Here is a 19599-nt window from a genome sequence, read left to right as displayed (position 1 = left end):
AGTTATGGAATATTATTTTTCTGTAAGAAATGACCAGCAGGATGAATACAGAGAGGCTTGGAGAGACCTACATGAACTGATGCTAAGTGAAATGAGCAGAACCAGGAGATTATTATATATTTCAACAACAATACTGTTTGAGGATTTATTCTGATGGAAGTGAATGTCTTCGACAAAGAGATCTAATTCAGTTTCATTTGATCAATGATGGACAGAATCAGCTACACCCAGAGAAGGAACAATGGGAAATGAATGTGGACTACTTGCATTTTTGTTTTTCTTTCCAGGTTATTTTTACCTTCTGAATCCAATTCTTCTTGTGCAACAAGAGAATTGTACGGATCTGCACACATATATTCTATCTAGGATATATTTTAACATGTTTAATATGTATAAGATTGCCTGCCATATAGGGGAGGGGATGGAAGGAGGGAAGGGAAAAGTCAGAAATAAGTGAGTGCAAGGGATAATGTTGTAAAAAATTATCTATGCATATATTGTCAATAAAATGTTATAATGAAAAAGAAAAAGAAACTAAGCTCAAAAAGTTATCAAACTGTGCATACACTTTGATCCATCAGTGTTATTACTGGGCTTATATCCTAAAGAGATCTTAAAAGAGGGAAAGGGACCTGTATGTGCAAAAATGTTTGTGTCAGCCCTTTTTGTAGTGGCTAGACACTAGAAAACTGAGTGGATGCCCATCAGATGGAGAATGGCTGAATAAATTATGGTATATGAATGTTATGGAATACTATCGTTCTGTAAGAAACGCTCAACAGGATGAATACAGAGAGACCTGGAGAGACTTACATGATCTAATCCTGAGCAGAACCAGGAGATCATTATATACGTTAACAACAAGATTATATGATGATCAATTCTGATGGATGTGGCTCTCTTCAACATTGAGATGATTTGGACCAGTTCCACTTGTGCAGTGATGAAGAGAATCATTTACACCTAGAGAAAGAACCATGGGAACAGAGGGTGGAAACACAGCATAGTATTCTCACTTTCTCTGTTGTTATTTGTTTGCATTTTTTTTTTCAGTTTTTCTTTTTCTTCCTTCTTGATCTGATTTTTCTTGCGCATCTAGATGGCTGTGTGAATATGTATACACATATTGGATCTGGCATGTATTTCAGCATATTAGGCATATCATTGGACTGCCTGCCGGGTTGGGGAGGGGATGGGGAAGAAGGGGAAAAATTGCAGCAGGGGGTTATGTCCTGGGTCAGTGTTGGAAAAATTACTCATACATATGCTTTGTGAATAAAAAGCTTTAATGAAAAAAAAATTACAGTTTAAACTCTTCTCCAAGGATGGGTATAATCTTTCTGGGGTGCTGCTTCCAATCACCACAGGGTACATAGCAATGCAGTAAATGCCCATATTAGTCCATAAGCTCTTAGCACCCAATTTTTGTGGTCAGCATGTTGGATGGGGAACCCCAGCCCAGTTGTAATATTTTACCTTGCTTTTTGGACTCTAAATCTCCTGTTCTCTCTTTAGAGAGCAAATAACAATGCTAGTCTGTTGTCCTAGGGAGGAGCTTTCATATTATGAGTTTCATGTTCCCCTGGAATTCAGTAAAGGAAGAAGGTGAGTTGAGGAGAACTATCTTTTACTGTCCAGGAGTAAATAATAATTTAAAGATAATAATGGGCAGCATGAGTACTGGTAATAAAAAAAATATTTGAATTCACTTTCATCACGTAAAGATAGAGGGTATCAGGGAAGGCTTTATGGTAGACGAATGGATTTCTAAGCATGGAAAATGTGGTGCACATGGGATGAGGAAGGAGAAGGAATTCCCATGTTACACATCAAAGTGACTATAAGGTTAGTGAGACAAATAACAGTAATAGATAATGTGGAATATTATTGCTTTGTAAGAAATGGAAAAAAAAGGAAAGGATTTAGAAAAATGGGAAGACAAAATTGCTAAGTGCTGGGTCTGAAGTCAGGAATACCTGAGTCCAAATCCAACCTTAGACATTTATTAATTTTGTGAGTCTGAGCAAATTACTTTAACAGTTTGCCTCAGTTTCCTCAACTGTAAAATAGAGATAATAACAATATTACTTTTCAAGATTGCTGTGAGGATCAAATGAGATAACATTTGTGAAGTGTTGAACACACGGTATCTGGCATATAGAAGGCTCTATATAAATGCTTATTCCTTTTCTCTTATATGAACTAATATTTTTATTTCAACTTTGAAAGACTACTAATTGATCAATCCCATGACCAGTTATGACCCCAAAAGACTATGAAGTTTATTTTCTATTTCTGAGTAGAGTGGTGATAATTCTAAATGAGACACATTTTCAGACACAAAACTAAGTCTTTTTTTTTTCTCTCATTGCTTTTATACAAAAATGTTCAGATGTTTTGGGGATTTTTTTGACTGTGATATTAAATATTATAAATTAATACAATAGTAGGAAATATAGGGAGAAAGGTAGGAAGATGGGTTCACTTTGAGCCAGAGACCTTAGAGATCACTCTCCCATTTTATTTATGAGAGGACTGAAATTCAGAGAGGGTTAAGTGATTTGTCTAATCATTTCACATAGTAGAGCTGATATTTGAAATTAGGCCTTCTTCCTCCAAATTCCTTGTTCTTTCCATTTGTTGAGTTTAAGTGCCTCACTCGATTTGGAAATTGCTATCATCTCAGGCTGGAGCTGCAAGTAAAAAAGGTGGTAGTTGGGTATATAGATTTGGGAGTCACCTTCATAGAGGTGAGAATTATAACGATGTGAGAGGATGAAATCACAAAAGGAGAATGATAAAAGTGATCCAAGAATAAAACCTTGAGATACTTTTAAGGGATACAAAAATGATATTTATTGGATTAAACTGAATCAGTAAAAGAGAAGGGAAAAGCTTTAAGAATCATCATGAAAGTATATTGTTACAAAAGCTAATAGAGGGGAGGGTATTTTAAAGTATGGGGTAATCTGCAAGGTCAGACACCAAAGAGAGTTCGAAGAAAAGAAAACAAAGAATACTTTTAATCTGGTAAAAAAGAGATCATTACTAGAGACCATTACTGATTACAAAATAGAAAATTTTGATTATATCAAATTAAAAAGCCTTTGTTACAAACAAAACTAATGCAAACAAGATTAGAAGGGAAGCAACAAACTGGGAAAACATCTTCACAGTTAAAGGTCCTGATAAAGGTCTCATTTCCAAAATATATAGAGAATTGACTCAAATTTATAAGAAATCAAGCCATTCTCCAATTGATAAATGGTCAAAGAATATGAATAGACCATTTTCAGATGATGAAATTGAAACTATTACCACTCATATGAAAGAGTGTTCCAAATCACTATTGATCAGAGAAATGCAAATTAAGACAACTCTGAGATACCACTACACACCTGTCAGATTGGTTAAGATGAGAGGAAAAAATAATGATGAATGTTGGAGGGGATGTGGGAAAACTGGGACACTGATGCATTGTTGGTGGAGTTGTGAACGAATCCAACCATTCTGGAGAGCAATTTGGAATTATGCCCCAAAAGTTATCAAACTGTGCATATCCTTTGATCCAGCAGTGTTACTTCTGGGCTTATATCCCAAAGAAATACTAAAGAAGGGAAAGGGACCTGTATGTGCCAAAATGTTTGTGGCAGCTCTGTTTGTAGTGGCTAGAAACTGGAAATTGAATGGATGTCCATCAATTGGAGAATGGCTGGGTAAATTGTAGTATATGAATATTATGGAATATTATTGTTCTGTAAGAAATGACCAGCAGGATGAATACAGAGAGGCTTGGAGATACTTATATGAACTGATGCTAAGTGAAATGAGCAGAACCAGGAGATCATTATACACTTCAGCAACGATACTGTATGAGGATGTATCCTGATGGAAGTGGATTTCTTTGACAAAGAGACCTAACTCAGTTTCAATTGATCAATGATGGACAGAAGCTGCTACACCCAAAGAAAGAATACTGGGAAATGAATGTAAACTATTTGCATTTTTGTTTTTCTTCCCGGGTTATTTTTACCTTCTGAATCCAATTCTCCCTGTGCAACAACAGAACTGTTCGGTTCTGCAAACATGTATTGTATCTAGGATATACTGCAACATATTTAACATATGTAGGACTGCTTGCCATCTGGGGGAGGGGGTGGAGGGAGGGAGGAGAAAAATCGGAACAGAAGCGAGTGCAAGGGATAATGTTGTAAAAAAATTACCCTGGCATAGGTTCTATCAATAAAAAGTTATTATAAAATAAAATTTTAAAAAAAAGAGGAGAATAAAACAAAACAAAAAAGAATGGAGATACAAAAAAAAAGGGGGGGGGTGTCATTAATCTTGGAAATAACTGCCTTTCCAAGATGGAATGTGAATGGAACCAAGTATCAAGGAAGGTACTGAGTTAGAGGGAGTGGCAAGGTAAAGGAAAAAGTTTTTTGTTTATTTGTTGTGTTTTTCAGGGAAGGAAAGTTGGGGAGACCAGAGTATTTGTCTAGGATAAGGAAAAAGAAGTTTTTGAGAGGGAGAGACTAATAAAAGTTTAAAGGTGATAAGATAGGGTGGGATCAAGTTAGAAGGATTACCCTCACAAAAGAAGGACACCTAGTCTTGAGACCTTAGAATAGGGAAGGGCTTTAATATTAAGAAAGGAAGTTGATAAATTTATAAATATACAAGCCATTCTCCAATTGATAAATCATCAAAGATATGAGCTGACAATTTTCAGATGAAGAAAGTAAAGCCCTTTTTAGTCATATGCAAAAATGTTCTATATCACTATTGATTAGAGAAATGCAAATTAAGTCAACTCTGAGGTAGCACTTCATATCTCTCAGATAGACTAAAATGATAGAATGATAAATGCTGTTGAAGATGTGGAAAACTGGGACACATACATTGTTGGTGGAATTGTGAACTGATCCAACCATTCTGGAGAGTAATTTGGAACTATGCCTAAAGGACTATCGAGCATATTCTTTGATCTAGCAGTGTCTCTACTAAATCTGTATCCCAAAGAGATCATAAAAAAGGGAAAAGGACCCATATGTGCAAAAATGTTTGTAGCTGCTCTTTTTGTAGTGGCAAGGAACTGGAAACTGAGTGTATGCTCATCAGTTGGGGAATGACTGCATAAGTTATGGTATGTGAATGTTATGAAATATTGTTGTTTTATAAGAAATGATCAGCAGGCTGATTTCAGAAAGTTCTGGAGAGACATCAACTGATGCTGAGTGAAGTGAGTAGAATGAAGAGGACATTGTACATAGTAACAAGATTATGAGATGATCAACTGTGATGGATTTGGCTTTTTTCAACAATGAGGTGATTTCAGGTCAATCCTAATAGTCTTGTGATGGAGAGAGCCATCTGTATTCAGAGAGAATGGGAACTGAATGTGGATCACAACATAGTGTTTTTACCATTTTTGTTGTCGTTTGCTTGCTTGTTTTTTTTTTCCTCATTTGTATTCCTTTTTGATCTGATTTTTCTTGTGCAGCATGATAAATGTGAAAATATGTTTAGAAGAATCGCATATGTTTTATCTGCATTGTATTACTTGCTGTCTAGGGGAGGGGGAAGAGAGGAGGTAGGGAGAAAAATATAGAACATAAAAATTTTCAAGGGGGAGTGTTGAAAACTACCTTGCATGTATTTTGAAAAATAAAAAGCTATTATAAAAAAAAGGAGTTGAAGCAAGTAACTTCAGTAATATTCCTGGAAAGAACTAAGAAGAGAAGGAAATAAATAATTTCAAAAAAATCTATTGTATATTGATCAAAAATTCTTAGGATTCCTTGAGAATTTAGATATTTGTAATATTGTCTTCCTTCTTAAAATATTAAATATACTACATGTATGCTAACATGCTTATAGAATCATAGAATTTTAGAGTTTAAAGGGACTTCCAAAGTTATGTCATCCATTTATATAACAATACACATGCACGTGTGTATTCATATACATTACATATCCCAGACAAGTCATTGTGTAGTCTCTCAATACCTCCTGTGATGTATAATCTTTCTCCTTAGGCAATCCATTTTAATTTTGGATTTACATGGCACAATTTTTTTTTTTTTAATGGAAAAAGACTTTTATTTCTTCTCAAATTTACTACCATCAATCATTACCACACCTCATTCCCAGAACCTTCTCTGAAACTGCTGCTAACTACATCTTAATTTTTCCTCCCTGTCCTCAGGACCAGCATTTGTAGATATTGTAGCATTTTATAAGTTTCCATCAATATATTTCAAACTCTAAAGTGTTATGGGATCAAAATCATTTTGGGAAAAGTATTCTGAAGGGCTAAGATCTGTTTGTGCCCAAGAGGTGGCAGTATTTCTCCAAAATTTGCCTGAGAATTGACTTCTGGAGACATTAAAATTATAAACATGAGAGTCAAATCCTCTTTCAGCATAAAGCATGAGCTCCTTCCTCTTTAATCTCCTGCTAACCCTTTTTTCTTCAGACTTAGAAATATAATTCCCTGTAGTTGTTTAGAACCTGTTACTTTAATGCTCCCCTCTCTTGGGGCTCTGAAATTGCCCTTCTCCTGGTTGATCTTAGCTATATGTCAGACTGATTAAATTAGTTTGTAATACAGTGTGGATAATTTGAAAGAGCACCAATATTCAGACAATCTGGAACCTGTACAATTTAGGGCAGGGTCCTTAGTGAAAATGAAATGAAAAATTTGAAGGTTTGAAATGAAAATGAGAACTTTGTCCTAATGATCTTGAAGCTTGATAGCTATTAATTTTAAACTCAGTTGTGAATTCAACCTACCACATATGAGGCCCTGAAAAATTTAAAGAGTGAGACTTGTTCACCCTTAATGAAACACTGTCAATTATGGAACAGAATTTTTGAACAAGGGAACCTGTTTTGTTGACTTTTACCTCTTTACAGCTCTGTAGAAGGAAGGGAGAGAAGGAAATAGGAATGAAAGGAAAAGGGAAAAAGAGGGAGGAAGAGAAAGAGAGAGAGAGAGAGAATGAAAGGAAAGGGGAGAAAGAGGGAGGAGGAGGAGAGAGGGAGGGAGGGAGGGAGAAAGGAAAGAAAGGCTTAAGTATTTACTCTGTGCCAGGAACAGGGCTCAGCAAAATTTGACACAATAGTTCTACTTAAATTCTTCTTAGATTGAACTAGACCATATTGATTTAGGCAATCATAATTTAACATCTCTGTGTTGCCTCTCCTCCCTTTCTTCCTTTCCTCTCCCCCTAATCTATGTTCTAGGCAACTCTCTGTGACTATAAATTGCAGTGAAGGTGTTAACCTGTATTGGTAGAAGTGGTTTCCTCACCTGGGAATTTCTTGTATAGAGGTAAAATCACAAGTCCAATTCCTAGCTTTGTAATTGTTTGCCTTTATATAATCCATTATAATAAGAAAATGCTTTATTTGGGTTTTCTTACTTGATCTGTACAGAAATATTGTTATTTAGGGAACCAGCATGTCAGAGTAAATAGAATACTGGACTTGGAATCAGGAAGAACTGGGTTCATATAGTATCTCAGACATACACTAGCTGGTTTAACCATGCAAGTCACTTAATGGTCCTTATCTATAAAAGATAACATCAGCTTCATGGGAATGTTGTAAGAAATAAGATACTAACAAAATATGTAAAATATTTTGCAAACTATATAAATGTTAGCTCTTATTACTATTTTTCCATTTTTAATTGAGGAAACTGAGGTTCATAGAGGTTCAGTTATGAGCTATGTGATCCTGATCAAGTCAGTAACAAAATTGGGAATATTTAAACATTCCCTCTAGGGTATCTGTTGATATTCTTTTCAACTACAGCTTCTGGACTTGATCGTGTCCTTTGTTCTGTAGGTAAAAGGCCAAACCACAAATCTAATATAGAATTTGAAGCTAAACAAAATAGTGGATCCTATTGGAAGAAATGGTTTTGCAATAAATAGGTGAACTTGACACCTTAGAATTACAAAACGATTTTACTCTTGCTTCTTATCCTTTTCATTTTGTCTTGACAGAAGTCTAGAGGAAATGTGTATAGGATAAACTGGCAGTTAAAGGAAATCATGATGTAATTCTTTGAAGAAAAAGAAGCAAATACATATCTTGCTCATCCTCAGTGTTCTGTCTCTTCAAATCCTTGATGCCCTAACTAAACTCAGTTTGGGTATCTCATGGGAACTATCTCGATAATTCTAATAGCTATGACCAAACAGGATTAAAGGCTCAAAGGACTATGGATTTAGGGTATGACCAAGAATAACACTGCAATTACTAGAGTGAATTACAGTTATGCATAGGGTCTGGGCCTTCTTTTCCACTTAATACCAAATTCTGAAATCATTTTTGGAGAAACTTCCTGCATCCATGATAGATATGCTTGAGTAACCATTCTCTGCCCTTGCCTGGTACAGAGAAATCCAGGCCTAGAGTTTTGTTTAAAAGTCCATTTGGTCATTTGTGTCAGAAATCTCTGTTCTGAGGAATTGGAAAGCATATTAATAGTGTGGGTGTACAGTATTGATTATTATAGAGTCTCAGGCCCATGAGAGATTAAACTATATAAAGATCAGTGCCTTTCCCCTTAGAATGTAAGCTCTTTGAAAGTAAGGATGATTTTATGCTTCATGTTTATATTTTTAGGTCCTACCACAATATTGGCTAATACAGTAGGTGTTTTACAAATGTGATGAAGTCCTCTGACTCTTCTAGCTTCTGAACATTATTTTTAGATTATTTTAGCTATTACTTTGGTGACCAGAAGAGGGCAGGACAGAGCTTCATTTTATTGTAGGATACAGCATTTTAAATTTTTAATTGCATGAGATTGATATGTAAATCTCACTATGTTGTTCCCCAAAGCCAAAATAATTTTATTTGAATCCTATGTTTTAGACTTCCCTCAGTTTTTTTGGTCTACAAGCCAATCAAGGATAAGAAAGATAATCTATATGGAATGTCATGAAAAGCCATCCTTATATTTCCTATATGTATTTGACTTCCCATTCCAGTCAGCACCCTTTCTCAAGTCCATGAGCCATATATCCAAATTGCCTCACTAACACTGTCAGTGAGCCGATACAAACCGGCTGCATCTGACTGCTCCCAGACACATGTTCTACACATCAGTCTGGCCTGTGTTGAATGGTTGGCTAGAGTCCAACACATCTGCAGGTAATACAGGCTGACTTCTCAGCCCATCTGGAAAACCTAGGGGCCAATGGTGGGGTGGCAGAAATCATTTCACAGAAGAAAAGTTTTTACCTAGCCCCCAATACACTCATCTGAATAGAATAAAACCTATCTGTTCCATCTAGAATCTCCCTCTAAAAATATTCCTTTTCTTGGGAAATCATATACCTCCTCGTAATATTTGATGCAGATTCTTCCTCTTCCCAGGAGATATGTCTCAGACCCCATTAAAAAAAAAAAAAAACTCTCTTTTGTAACCATTGATGACTTGCCCTTATACCTGTGAACAGTGAGTGAGAGAAATTGGGCAAGTTTTAGAATATAAGGGCATGTTGTCAAGGCAGAAGGGGGTTAGTAAGGGGTGTGTGTGTGTGTGTGTGTGTGTGTGTGTGTGTGTGTGTGTGTGTGTGTAAGGAAATGGGATTTGTTCCCCAGCTTGATTTTTTAATCCAACCACATAATTCCACATGTGTTTTTTTTTTTTTTTTTTTTTTTTTTTTAATGAATCCAAGGACATGACTTTCTGACTTTAAATGATTCATTTTTGGTTAGGCAATCCAAATATCCAGCTCCCTTGTACTTTGAAATCCCATTTGATATGGGTATAGACTACAAAGCTAGTGTACTTTTAGGTATGTTCCTTCAATTTTCTTTCAGTCTGACATTGTTGGGGCAGTTATAAGTCAGAAAGGAGCCAAAAAGTCTTTTCACATTAAGCTCAGAAGTAAATCCTAGGATACAAGAGAGTGTTTTTTGTTTTTTTTTCCTGGTTTTATAGCCCTCTAAAGAACCATGGGAATTATGTTTGAGATTCTATATCAAACCTGTTTCACTACTAAGTGATAAAAGATTTTCCTCCTACTCCCAGAAAACTGAAAGTTATGCAAAGAATTCCAAAATAATCAATGTTGGTTATGAAGCAAAAGTAGAGTAACTAGATTAGTGTAATCTTTGCATTTCTATATTCAATTCAATTTAACAAGCATTATTAAGGACCTATTATGGTAGTTGGTTAATGGGTAGTGAGAGGATCAGCCTTAAATTCCGGAAAACCTGAGCAGGTCCATGTTCTGAGTTTGAGACATCTACTATGTTACCCTGAGCAAGACAGTTAATCTTTCAGTGTCCCAGGCTATTCTCTAAAAATTTATGGAGGAGTAGCCAGTCTACATTCTTCTTTAATTGTAGAAAAAGTTTAACATCAGGAGATGTCCCCACAACCAAAAAGTCCCTTCCAGATCTGAGGAAGTGGGATGAAAAAGTGTAAGGTGCTAAAGTTAGGTCCACAGATAACCATAAGAAAAATAGCTCTTGGCCTTCACAGAGTTTGTGTTTTGTTAGAAAGGGGCTGGGGAAGAGAAGACTTATCTCTACATAGCAAATTAAATGCAAGATGATTGAGAAGAGAGAGAGTAAGCGATTACTAATAATTTAGGATGGACAATTAGGTGGCAAAATGGGATAGCAAGCTGAGGTTGGAATCAAGGAAGACATCTTCATGAATTCAAATCTGGTTTCAGTCACTTATTAGCTGTGTGATCCTGTGCACATCATTTATTTAACTTCTTTGCCTTAGTTTCTTCATCTGTAAAGTGATCTGGAGAAGAAAATGGCAAATCCCAAATGGGGTCACAAAGACTGAAGCAATTGAGAAGCAACAATTTAGGGAATCAGGAAAAGTTTACTCTACAATTTGTTCCCTGAATAGAATCTTGAACTTTTGATTGTGCTTAGGTTATAATGTGACTTTGGAAACTTTCATTTCCAAATCTAAGTTATAACATTGGTGTAGGAAATAGATCTTGTTAGCTTAATCCTACTAATTCCCCCAGGAATAGAGTTAGGCCACATAATAAAAAGTGTGTTTGCTTTTTCAACTAAAATATGTATGTTTTTGAGTATGCTCTGATTTTTTAAAAGACATTTTCTACAGAGTAGTGGTAGTGGTGACTTGGAATAAAACTCTTCAATGTTTTTCAATGTTATAATCCTAACCTAGAGATTTTCCCTTTTAGGATGGATTTCTTATTTTGCCCATTCTAACACTCCCTGCTTCCTTTCCCTTCCTTCCATTTCCCTTCTCCCCTCTCTTTCTCTGCTCCCTCATCCCTAGTCCCAAGCAAAACATATTTAGTTGAAAATTGTATTTAGGGCTTGTAGGTCTATACAGAAATGATATAATACATACTCACATTTAAATATTAAGAAGTCATTAGGACTTAAACTTAGAGTTGAACAGAATGACTTCTAGTATGTTAAATTAAAATTAAATTAGAGATATTGCTACCCTGTGGTAACATGTTTCAGTAGTGGAGTTTGTGCATCACTTTGGTATGCTATGGCCTCATAGCAGTAAAAACACCAGGATTTTTAGAGTTGAGAAAAACTTTGGAACCTAAAAAAGTTGGGGTGAATGCTGATGGTACTGAGAAAACAGCTATAATATTTCATGACTGAGTAATGGCTCCAAAAAAAGAATTGGACTGGTGCATAAATATGAGAGTTGATCAGAAGAATCTCTTTTATCAAGTTGATGAATCACTTTAATGAGATTTGGTAGGAAATGTATGTTAGAAAAGGTGCATCTCCCCAAAAGGTAAAAAAAAAAATCCTTGTTGAGAGGAGAAAATGAACTCTTCTGATTAGTCCCTTGTGACTATGGCTGCCTCTAGGCATGAAGAATGAAAGTCTTCTCTAGCTCCTAATTCTTACTAAATGCTTTTTGTTTGCATAAAGGAAAAAAGGAGCTTATTTTCTTAATGCACTAAGTCTAAGAGATGTTTCTGTCCCTCCTTTATTACTTCTATGCTTCCAGTCCTGGTTGATATTCCCACAGTTAGCCTGATCCCACCCTTCCTGTGTCCCCTGAACTGAGCAGGCACTTCCTGTCCATTTCAAGCTGAAAGTTGGAGATAGGGGGTGGGGTATATGTGGATATTTTCTTCCGTTCACTAGTGCTGTCTATCCCACAATCATGACAGAGAGGTAAGAAGAAAAGTAGATCATGGGCCAAGTCAAAATGCAGGCAACCACCTGTGCAGTTTGGGTTTGGTCATCTCCCTGGAGGGAAAAAAAGACAAGGATTAGGGTATGCCCCAAGAGAACAGTAAGAGGGTTGCAAGATGACCTTATGAAAGTATCTCCAAATGGACCCAGTAGAAGGGTACTGGATATTAATTTATAATTTTCACCCTTCCCCTATCTAGTTTGCAAGTGAAACTGCAATTTTCTTTTGTCAATTACTTCTATACAAGGACGTTCCTGTGAGGTTTGGGAACCCTAAGAGGTGAGTGCTGTCTTAACCTTCTTGGATCTTTGACTCAAAAACTTCAATTCCGCTGACCTTAACAGGTGTTTTCTTATTCTGTACTATGGAATTTTAAAACGGTGATTTTTTTTTTTCCAGTTCTGCTGACCTCCAGGAGGAAATACCTCAAACTTATGAAAATCAATTTTGGCTCCAACTTTGGTAAGTGAAGATCCCTGTTTCTACTACAATTTTAAAACTTTCAGCTAGGAGAAGTGTCAGAGAAAAAAGTGTCATTTTCTTAGTGCCAGATAGACACACCAAGTTTTTTGTGATAAAAGCTAGCCTGATATGGAGATTCCTGGTTCTCTCAGAAATCTCCATATCAGACTAGCTTTATCATAAAAAACTGATAGAACCATAGCTGGGCATGAAATAGCAGTGATGGACATTAAATGTTCAGCTTTTTAATATATTGGAAAAATGTATCTGTCTGAGGATTTTAAATTATTAAATGGAAGGTTTTTTTCATGTTTTGGATGCTGTCCCCTCGATGTGTTTGCTTCTTTACCTGCTTTCAGTTCCTGTTTTCTTACAAGAAGAGTTGGTGAGTTATTGGGGTCACTTTGAATATAAGACATAGGAGAAGCCCTCAGCCACCTTGCTTTTTTTTTTTTTTTTTTTTTTTTTTTTTGCTTTTTTCTCAGGATGGCTCTTAGCAGCCTGTTCCCCAGGGTTGTGTCCCAATTGTCATCTATAAAGTCAAGAAGCAACTTTAGTGAAACGCTTCTTTATAGCTGAGTGCTTGATATAAAGTACTCATTCTGCTTTTTTCCCTTTTAGAATAAGAACTTGGTCCCTAAAGAAGAAAAGTTCCTTGAAATAGTGGGGTCTAGGTATAGAAGAGATTAGTATAACCCCTTCTTTCTAGAATTACCTTTTCTTCCTCTGTTTTTCCTTTAAAAATTTTTTCTGGGCATTAGGACCCAGTGGAAGTATCTCAGCCAGGCTCTGGGTTTACTTCCCTTGATGACGTAAACCAGCTGCCCTAGCTCTACCATTCCCCCCCCTTTTTTTTCCTCCCCCCTCCTTCTCTCTCTCTCTCTCTCTCTCTCTCTCTCCTCTCTCTCTCTTTCTCTCTTTCTCTCTCTCTCTTTCTCTCTCTCTCTCTTTCTTTTTCCCTCTCCCTCCTCTCTTCTCTTCCCCTCCTCTCTTCTCTTTCCTCCCTCCTTTCTCCTCCCCTTCCTTTCCTCCTCCTCTCTCCCTCATCCTTCTCTCTCTCCCCTCCCCCTCTTCCCTCCCCTCTTCTCTCTCTCCCTCTCTTCCTCTCTCTCTCTTCCTCTCTCTCTCTCCCTCCCTCTCTTTCTTCCTCTCTCTCCCTCCCTCCCTTTTTCTTTCCCTCCCTGCTTTCTAACATTAAAGACAAAATGCTGCTCTCTGTGCCTTCCAGGCCTGGGATTACGACTTTTGGCTATAACAAGAGCAACAAGAAGGTAGGGAAAAGCCCTTTTTCCCCCCTAGAAGCAAGCTACTTCCTTTTTTGGGATCTGGCAATGTCCTTGGCTTTAGCGATTTTCTCTGTTTATCCCTTTCCTTGCGTACTATCACCTCTTGTCATATGCTTTAAGATTTCCAGGGCTCTTCCGCTCCTGTATGTAAGTAAGGTCAGAGGGAGATGGAGAAATTAAAATCAGAAATCAGGCTTGCAAGTTTGTCTTTGTGGAATGAAGTAACTTTGACTTCCTGATGTGCCAGCACCCTATTGAGATGATCTGTCATCCCAGGCCCTGTTCCCCACTGACTGGGAAGGTTATTCTCTCCTTTTGCTTTAACCATTTCTTCCCTACCTCTCTCACCCCCACCCCCACTCCCCAAGCTTTCTTTTCCTGGTCAACAATCTATTGAATGACTGAAAATATTCAGTAAAATTAGGACAGTTCTATTGTGAGCCAACATTGTCTTTCAGACTTTAAAGGGGCTACTTTATCTTATAAGGAAGTATTGGAATGATAACACATCTCCTGTTAAAAGCTAGGAGCCCTCCTAGCTTCTCTGGGTCCCAGAAGCCTGGGCAGTGAGCTCAGCAGCTAGCCTGGCTCGGCAGGGATCCCTGACAACCTTGTGGTTAACTCTGTGCTGTCAGTGGTACTGTGCCTGGGCACATGGGCAGTCAGTGGAGAGGTGGATGCGCATGCCCATATGCCAAGCGGATGTCCTTATATGCATTTTCTTGGTAATAGGGCACACATTTTGTCTTGAAGGGACTCTATACTGCACTAGGAGCATGATATATACTCTGGCTTTGAAACTGCCTTCCAAAGAGAGGGATGTGCTAGGATGCCTTTTGCTCCCTTAGTAGAGAGGAAGATTGTTCCTTGAATCCCTTCCAGGCCTATAAAGAAGCTTTCCTAAGAGAATTAGAGATTGGTGAAATAGGATTTAAGTGAGTTTTGAAAGTTGAGTTCTTTTTATAGGTTTGATATTTAAGATTGGGCCATAGTGGATGAGTAAATATTTGTGCCTGGGTATTTGGTTTCTAGACTAGAATGAATTGCTGAATAGACAGTAGGGTTAATTACTGTAGCATTCCAAATTTACCTTCTTGAGAGGAAAATTATTTTGCACTTATATTAGGAAATATTTGTTGATTGATTGAAAATAGTTTTGACAAGAGGGCAAGGATTATATCCATCCTTTCTTTTTCACTTCACATAAGCTCATTTGTGATTTATCCAAGTTTCAGGTTATATCAAAACCACTATGATAATTGATTTTTTAAATTGGCTTATGCTCATATTTGGAGACTCTTATGTTTGACTCCACTTAAATTATTTCCTTGCTCTTGGCTAGCCTTTCTCAGAAATATGCAGTTATATTCCTTTCCTAGTGCTCCAAATTGGCATTGGAGGTGGCCTGGAAAATCAGATTTAAACCCTGAAATGCATCTCTTTAAAAGCACATGAATGGTTAAGGATACATTTATTTCATTTTATCTATGCATTTTTATGCTCAAAGTTTTAATGGTGTCAGTAACCCACATGTTGTTCCAGGAAAAAAAGTCATTGACTCTCAAGTACCACATCTTATAAAGGTCCTATATCCCTTCCAAGATGTTTAAAATATTAAAACAAAAAAGCAGACTTCAAATTCCAATGCTTTATAGAATGATTATCTTAAGTTTTCCTTAAATAGAATTTTTATAAAATAATTTACTGGCTGAGACATTTCTAATTTGTGGGGGGAAATTTTTTTTTAAATGCAACTGTCCTTTGCTTGAAAAGCTGTTATTTTATACCTTAGGGGAGTGGGAAAACTTGTATTTGGAAAGGTATTTCTGTGTTTATTTAAAATTGAAAGTCAACAAATACTTAAATACTTTCTGTATGTCAGACACTATGCTAAATCTGGGAATACAAAGAGGAATATTTGTATATCAAATATCATAAAGTTAATATAGAAAATGTGTACACTTAGAAGCACCTAACTACTATGCTATTCTGGTCTCTTTTTTGGAAGGTATTTAATATTTCTCTAATGTTTAAAACATACTAAATGCTAGAATGAAATGAATAAATAGTCCTTTCATTTTTCTGACAGTTTGTTTTTGTGGGAGGGTAGAAAGGGAAAAATTCTTTTTTACATGTAGTTAGTATTGAGCCTTTCTTTCTTTGGAATTATATTTACCCCTGACCTACATTTCAAAGAAAAAAATGTATAGGTTTTTCCAGTGGGATTTAGCAAAATAATTTAATATGGTGCATTTTCCCAGGTCCGTTTTAATGGCCTTCAAATTATCCATGGCTTCTTCAAAAAGAATGGCTGAGGTAAGCAGACCAGGGTTCCAGGATGTAAAAGCATTTCTTCACAAGTGTTTAAAGAAGCTGCCTCTTTGGTGTTTTAAGAATAAGTGAGACTGAAAGAGGAAATATTCAGGACTAAAGGAATTTCAAACTTGTAAAGGGTCTAGCCACGCCCTCAACTGACATCATTTCCCTGGCATGTGTTATTGTAATTTAACTCATTGTGGCATCAACAACCATTTCCTTAGGAGAATAGAAAACTGACTCAGTTTAACTGGAGAAGGTTTGCCTTTCATCTGATATCTTGCTTAATTTTTGGTTTCCTTCTTGATATTAATGTGTAAGAATATCTAATGGGGAAGGAAAGTTGGAGCTGACTTGTGGATGTTCCCCAGATCCTTGCTGTGTTAAGAGAAATCTTTCAAAAGAGGTCGGCTTGGGGATGTTGTTGAAGGGGAAAAAAAGCATAATTGTAATAATTTTTTTCTTTCAAAACAGGCAGAGGTTTTTTCTTGTATTGTTGTTTCCACTTTTTCTTTAGTTACCATGATCACACTAAACTAACAGTACTGAGAAACTTAGAACTCTTGGACCCTTTATATCATCTCTTGATTGAGTTAACCTTAATAAAGTAGAAAAATGCTCTTTTTTAAATCAGAACAAACCTGGGTTTGAATTTTGCCTTTGGCATTTATTTGCTATATGGCTATGGGTAATCTATTTTAACTTCTCTCCAAGTGTGTTTACTCATCTGTATAATCATGATGAAAATATTTGTAGTACTTAGCTCATAGGGCTATTGTAAGGTTAAAATGACATCATATATTTAAAGTACTTTTTAACATACAAATTTATATATGACAAGTGGTCTAGAAATGTCAGTTATTATTTTTATTCTAAATTCCCACTGCTATTAGCCTTCTACCTTTGTCTAGCTGTTATAATAGCTTCCATACTTATCTCTTTGCTTTCACTTTCTTTGTTTTATTTTGTCAGATTTCTATTCCTGATATGTAACTTTGATCATGTTATTTTTCTGTTAAAATTCTAAAAAGCCTTCAGTAACTCCCCACTATCTACAGAATAAAATCCAAATGCATTAGCTTGGCATTCAAGGCCCAGGCCCTCATGATTTTGCACCAATATACATCCCTGTGTATATCCTGTGCTATTGCAAGGCTCATTCTAACTCAGTACTTTCAGGCCTATGCATGTATTCTCTTTGGAATGGGCCTTTTTCTTAAGATTTTTAAAATATCCTTCAAGGCCCAATTCATATGATACCTCTCTCCTCTGTGAAGACTTCCTTGATTTCTCTTGTCTTTATCTTTTAACTCATATCACATTCTTAAATCATAGTTCTTTTTATGTATGCCTTGTTTCTCCTAGATTATAAGCTTCTAAAGAACAAGGTCTCTGCCTTACTTATCTTTATTTCCTCTAAAGAGTCCAGTACAATTTCTTGTATACAGTAAATATTCAATAAATGTTTGAATCAATAAATAAGGTAAGGATGTTGGACCCCATAAGAGTCCAGATATAGCTCCATAAAATTCTATTCTTAATTGGAAAAAAAAAAACCAAAACTATTTTGGAAACGTACATTGTTATTCACACAGATGTTAATACAAGAATATGATTGGATCTTTTTAATTTTGTTATTGGTATAATAAGAATACTGACTAGAGCCTATGCATTAAGAATGGGTCAGAATTACAAACTTTTGTATGAAAAAAGTCATTTCATTGTTATTAGGTGCTATAGCTTTATGTTAAAAATAAATGTGGACATGATACCTATTCTTAACATTGCAATCTAATATTGAGTTAGTGATTAATGAGAATTTTTATTGAACACTGGTTATGGGCCCAGTACTGGGCTATTTCTCATACATGGTGTTCTGCATCTGACCCCCTCTCTTCCTTCAAAATTCAGCTTAACTACCATCTTTAACATGAAACTTTCCTCAGCCTCTAACTCCTAATGCTCTTCCTCAATCAGTACCTTATATTAAATTACCTTAATATTTTCTTTATTCTGCATCTACTTAGAACAGGTAGACATTGTTCTATTCTTTATATTCTTATCATGTTGCACAGTACCTAGCACAGATAAGTCCTCAGGAAATACTTATTGATTGACTGATCAGGTGTGGCTACTCTGCTCAAAGAGCTTGTAGTTGGCCTAGAGGGACAGAACTATTCTATTTGGAACAATTTGACAACAATTCAGGGCTAAGCAAAAACTATATGATTCTGATTATAACCATGAGGGTTTTGTTTGGTTTTTGTCCTGGATATTTTTGGAATCTGAATCTATGACTTCATGCAAGCAACTCTTTTGCAATTTATGGCCTTCAAAGTTGCTTGGAGCAGTGAAAAATGTAGGTGACTTGCCCATGGTCACATGGGATTATAGGATCTCAGCTGTAGAACTAGAAAGGACCTTCAAGGCCTTCCATACAACCTCTTCTTCAGAGAAGGACCTCAAGTCACAGAGGGAGTGACTTTCCAAGAGTCACACCGTCAACCAGTGAATTGTCAGGCAGTTTCGGAACCAGATCTTCCTAACTCTAAAGTCCTTTGGGTAGTGTTGCCCAAGATAGGACTTGACCTTAGGTCTTCTTCCTGTCTTCAAGTCCAGCTTCTATTGATTCCAACATGTTGCACGCAGTGTTTTTAAAAAAAATTAGAGAATGTGATAAAGGCTGGAGTAGAGAAAGTTTCATATACATGTTAGAACAACCTTGGCTTGAAAGGGTAAATAGGATATAGTTAAGCATTTGTGTAGAAGGAAAGCATTTAAATAAAGGGATGAGCTTACATGGCATGTTTGGAGGAAATGGGATAAGCTGGGGTAAATGGATCTGCTGGAATGGAATGATGCTTCTGGATTAAGATTGAATTGTTAGAATTAAGTCAAGTAACATGCATAGTGTGGCAGCAAATGTTCTGGACTTGAAATCAGCAGACCTGACCTGGGTCAGAGTGTTAACTCTGTATTCTTTACTAGTTTTGTGGCTGTGGGTAAGTCCTTTATTTTTTCTGAGACTCAGTTTTCTTATATTAAAAAAGGGGGAGGGAGGATTATACTTGTACTACTCACTACTTACCTTGTTTTTTTACTTTTCATTACCTCATTTTAAGGTTTTCTAAAGTGAATTGCCATTATGTTCTCCTGCTTATTTTATTGATAAGGAAATGAGGCAAACAGGGTTAAGTAAACTTACCCCCAGTCATACAGCTTAAGCAGGTGTTTGAGTCTAAATTTGAACTCAGGAAGCTGAGTCTTCCAGATTCAAAGCTCAATGCTCTATCCATTGTGCCACGTCATCACCTAGGTGGGGTGTATGAAATGTTCAGG

The 19599-nt window shown here is 36.4% G+C and overlaps 1 protein-coding gene across 5 annotated transcripts in view; it reads left to right on the top strand.

Annotated features, from left to right (window-relative positions):
- The first annotated feature begins 12595 nt into the window (after window positions 1-12595).
- The window catches only part of RBMS2 (RNA binding motif single stranded interacting protein 2), a 48855-nt gene continuing 41851 nt past the window's right edge, over window positions 12596-19599 (top strand). For 2 of the 5 annotated variants that reach the window (XM_052001203.1, XM_052001205.1), the window contains exon 1: window positions 16206-16260. In XM_052001203.1, coding sequence (XP_051857163.1) covers window positions 16216-16260 — 45 coding nt within the window. In that variant the 5' untranslated portion in view covers window positions 16206-16215. Of the gene's footprint in view, window positions 12659-13611; window positions 13930-16205; window positions 16261-19599 lie in introns of those variants that run through there. The other 3 variants (XM_052001204.1, XM_052001202.1, XM_052001201.1) reach the window with 3 other exon arrangements.

The sequence above is a fragment of the Antechinus flavipes genome, chromosome 5 (assembly GCF_016432865.1).
Source record: "Antechinus flavipes isolate AdamAnt ecotype Samford, QLD, Australia chromosome 5, AdamAnt_v2, whole genome shotgun sequence".
NCBI classification, from domain to species: Eukaryota; Metazoa; Chordata; class Mammalia; order Dasyuromorphia; family Dasyuridae; genus Antechinus; species Antechinus flavipes.
This window is presented reverse-complemented; position numbering and strand designations above follow the sequence as displayed.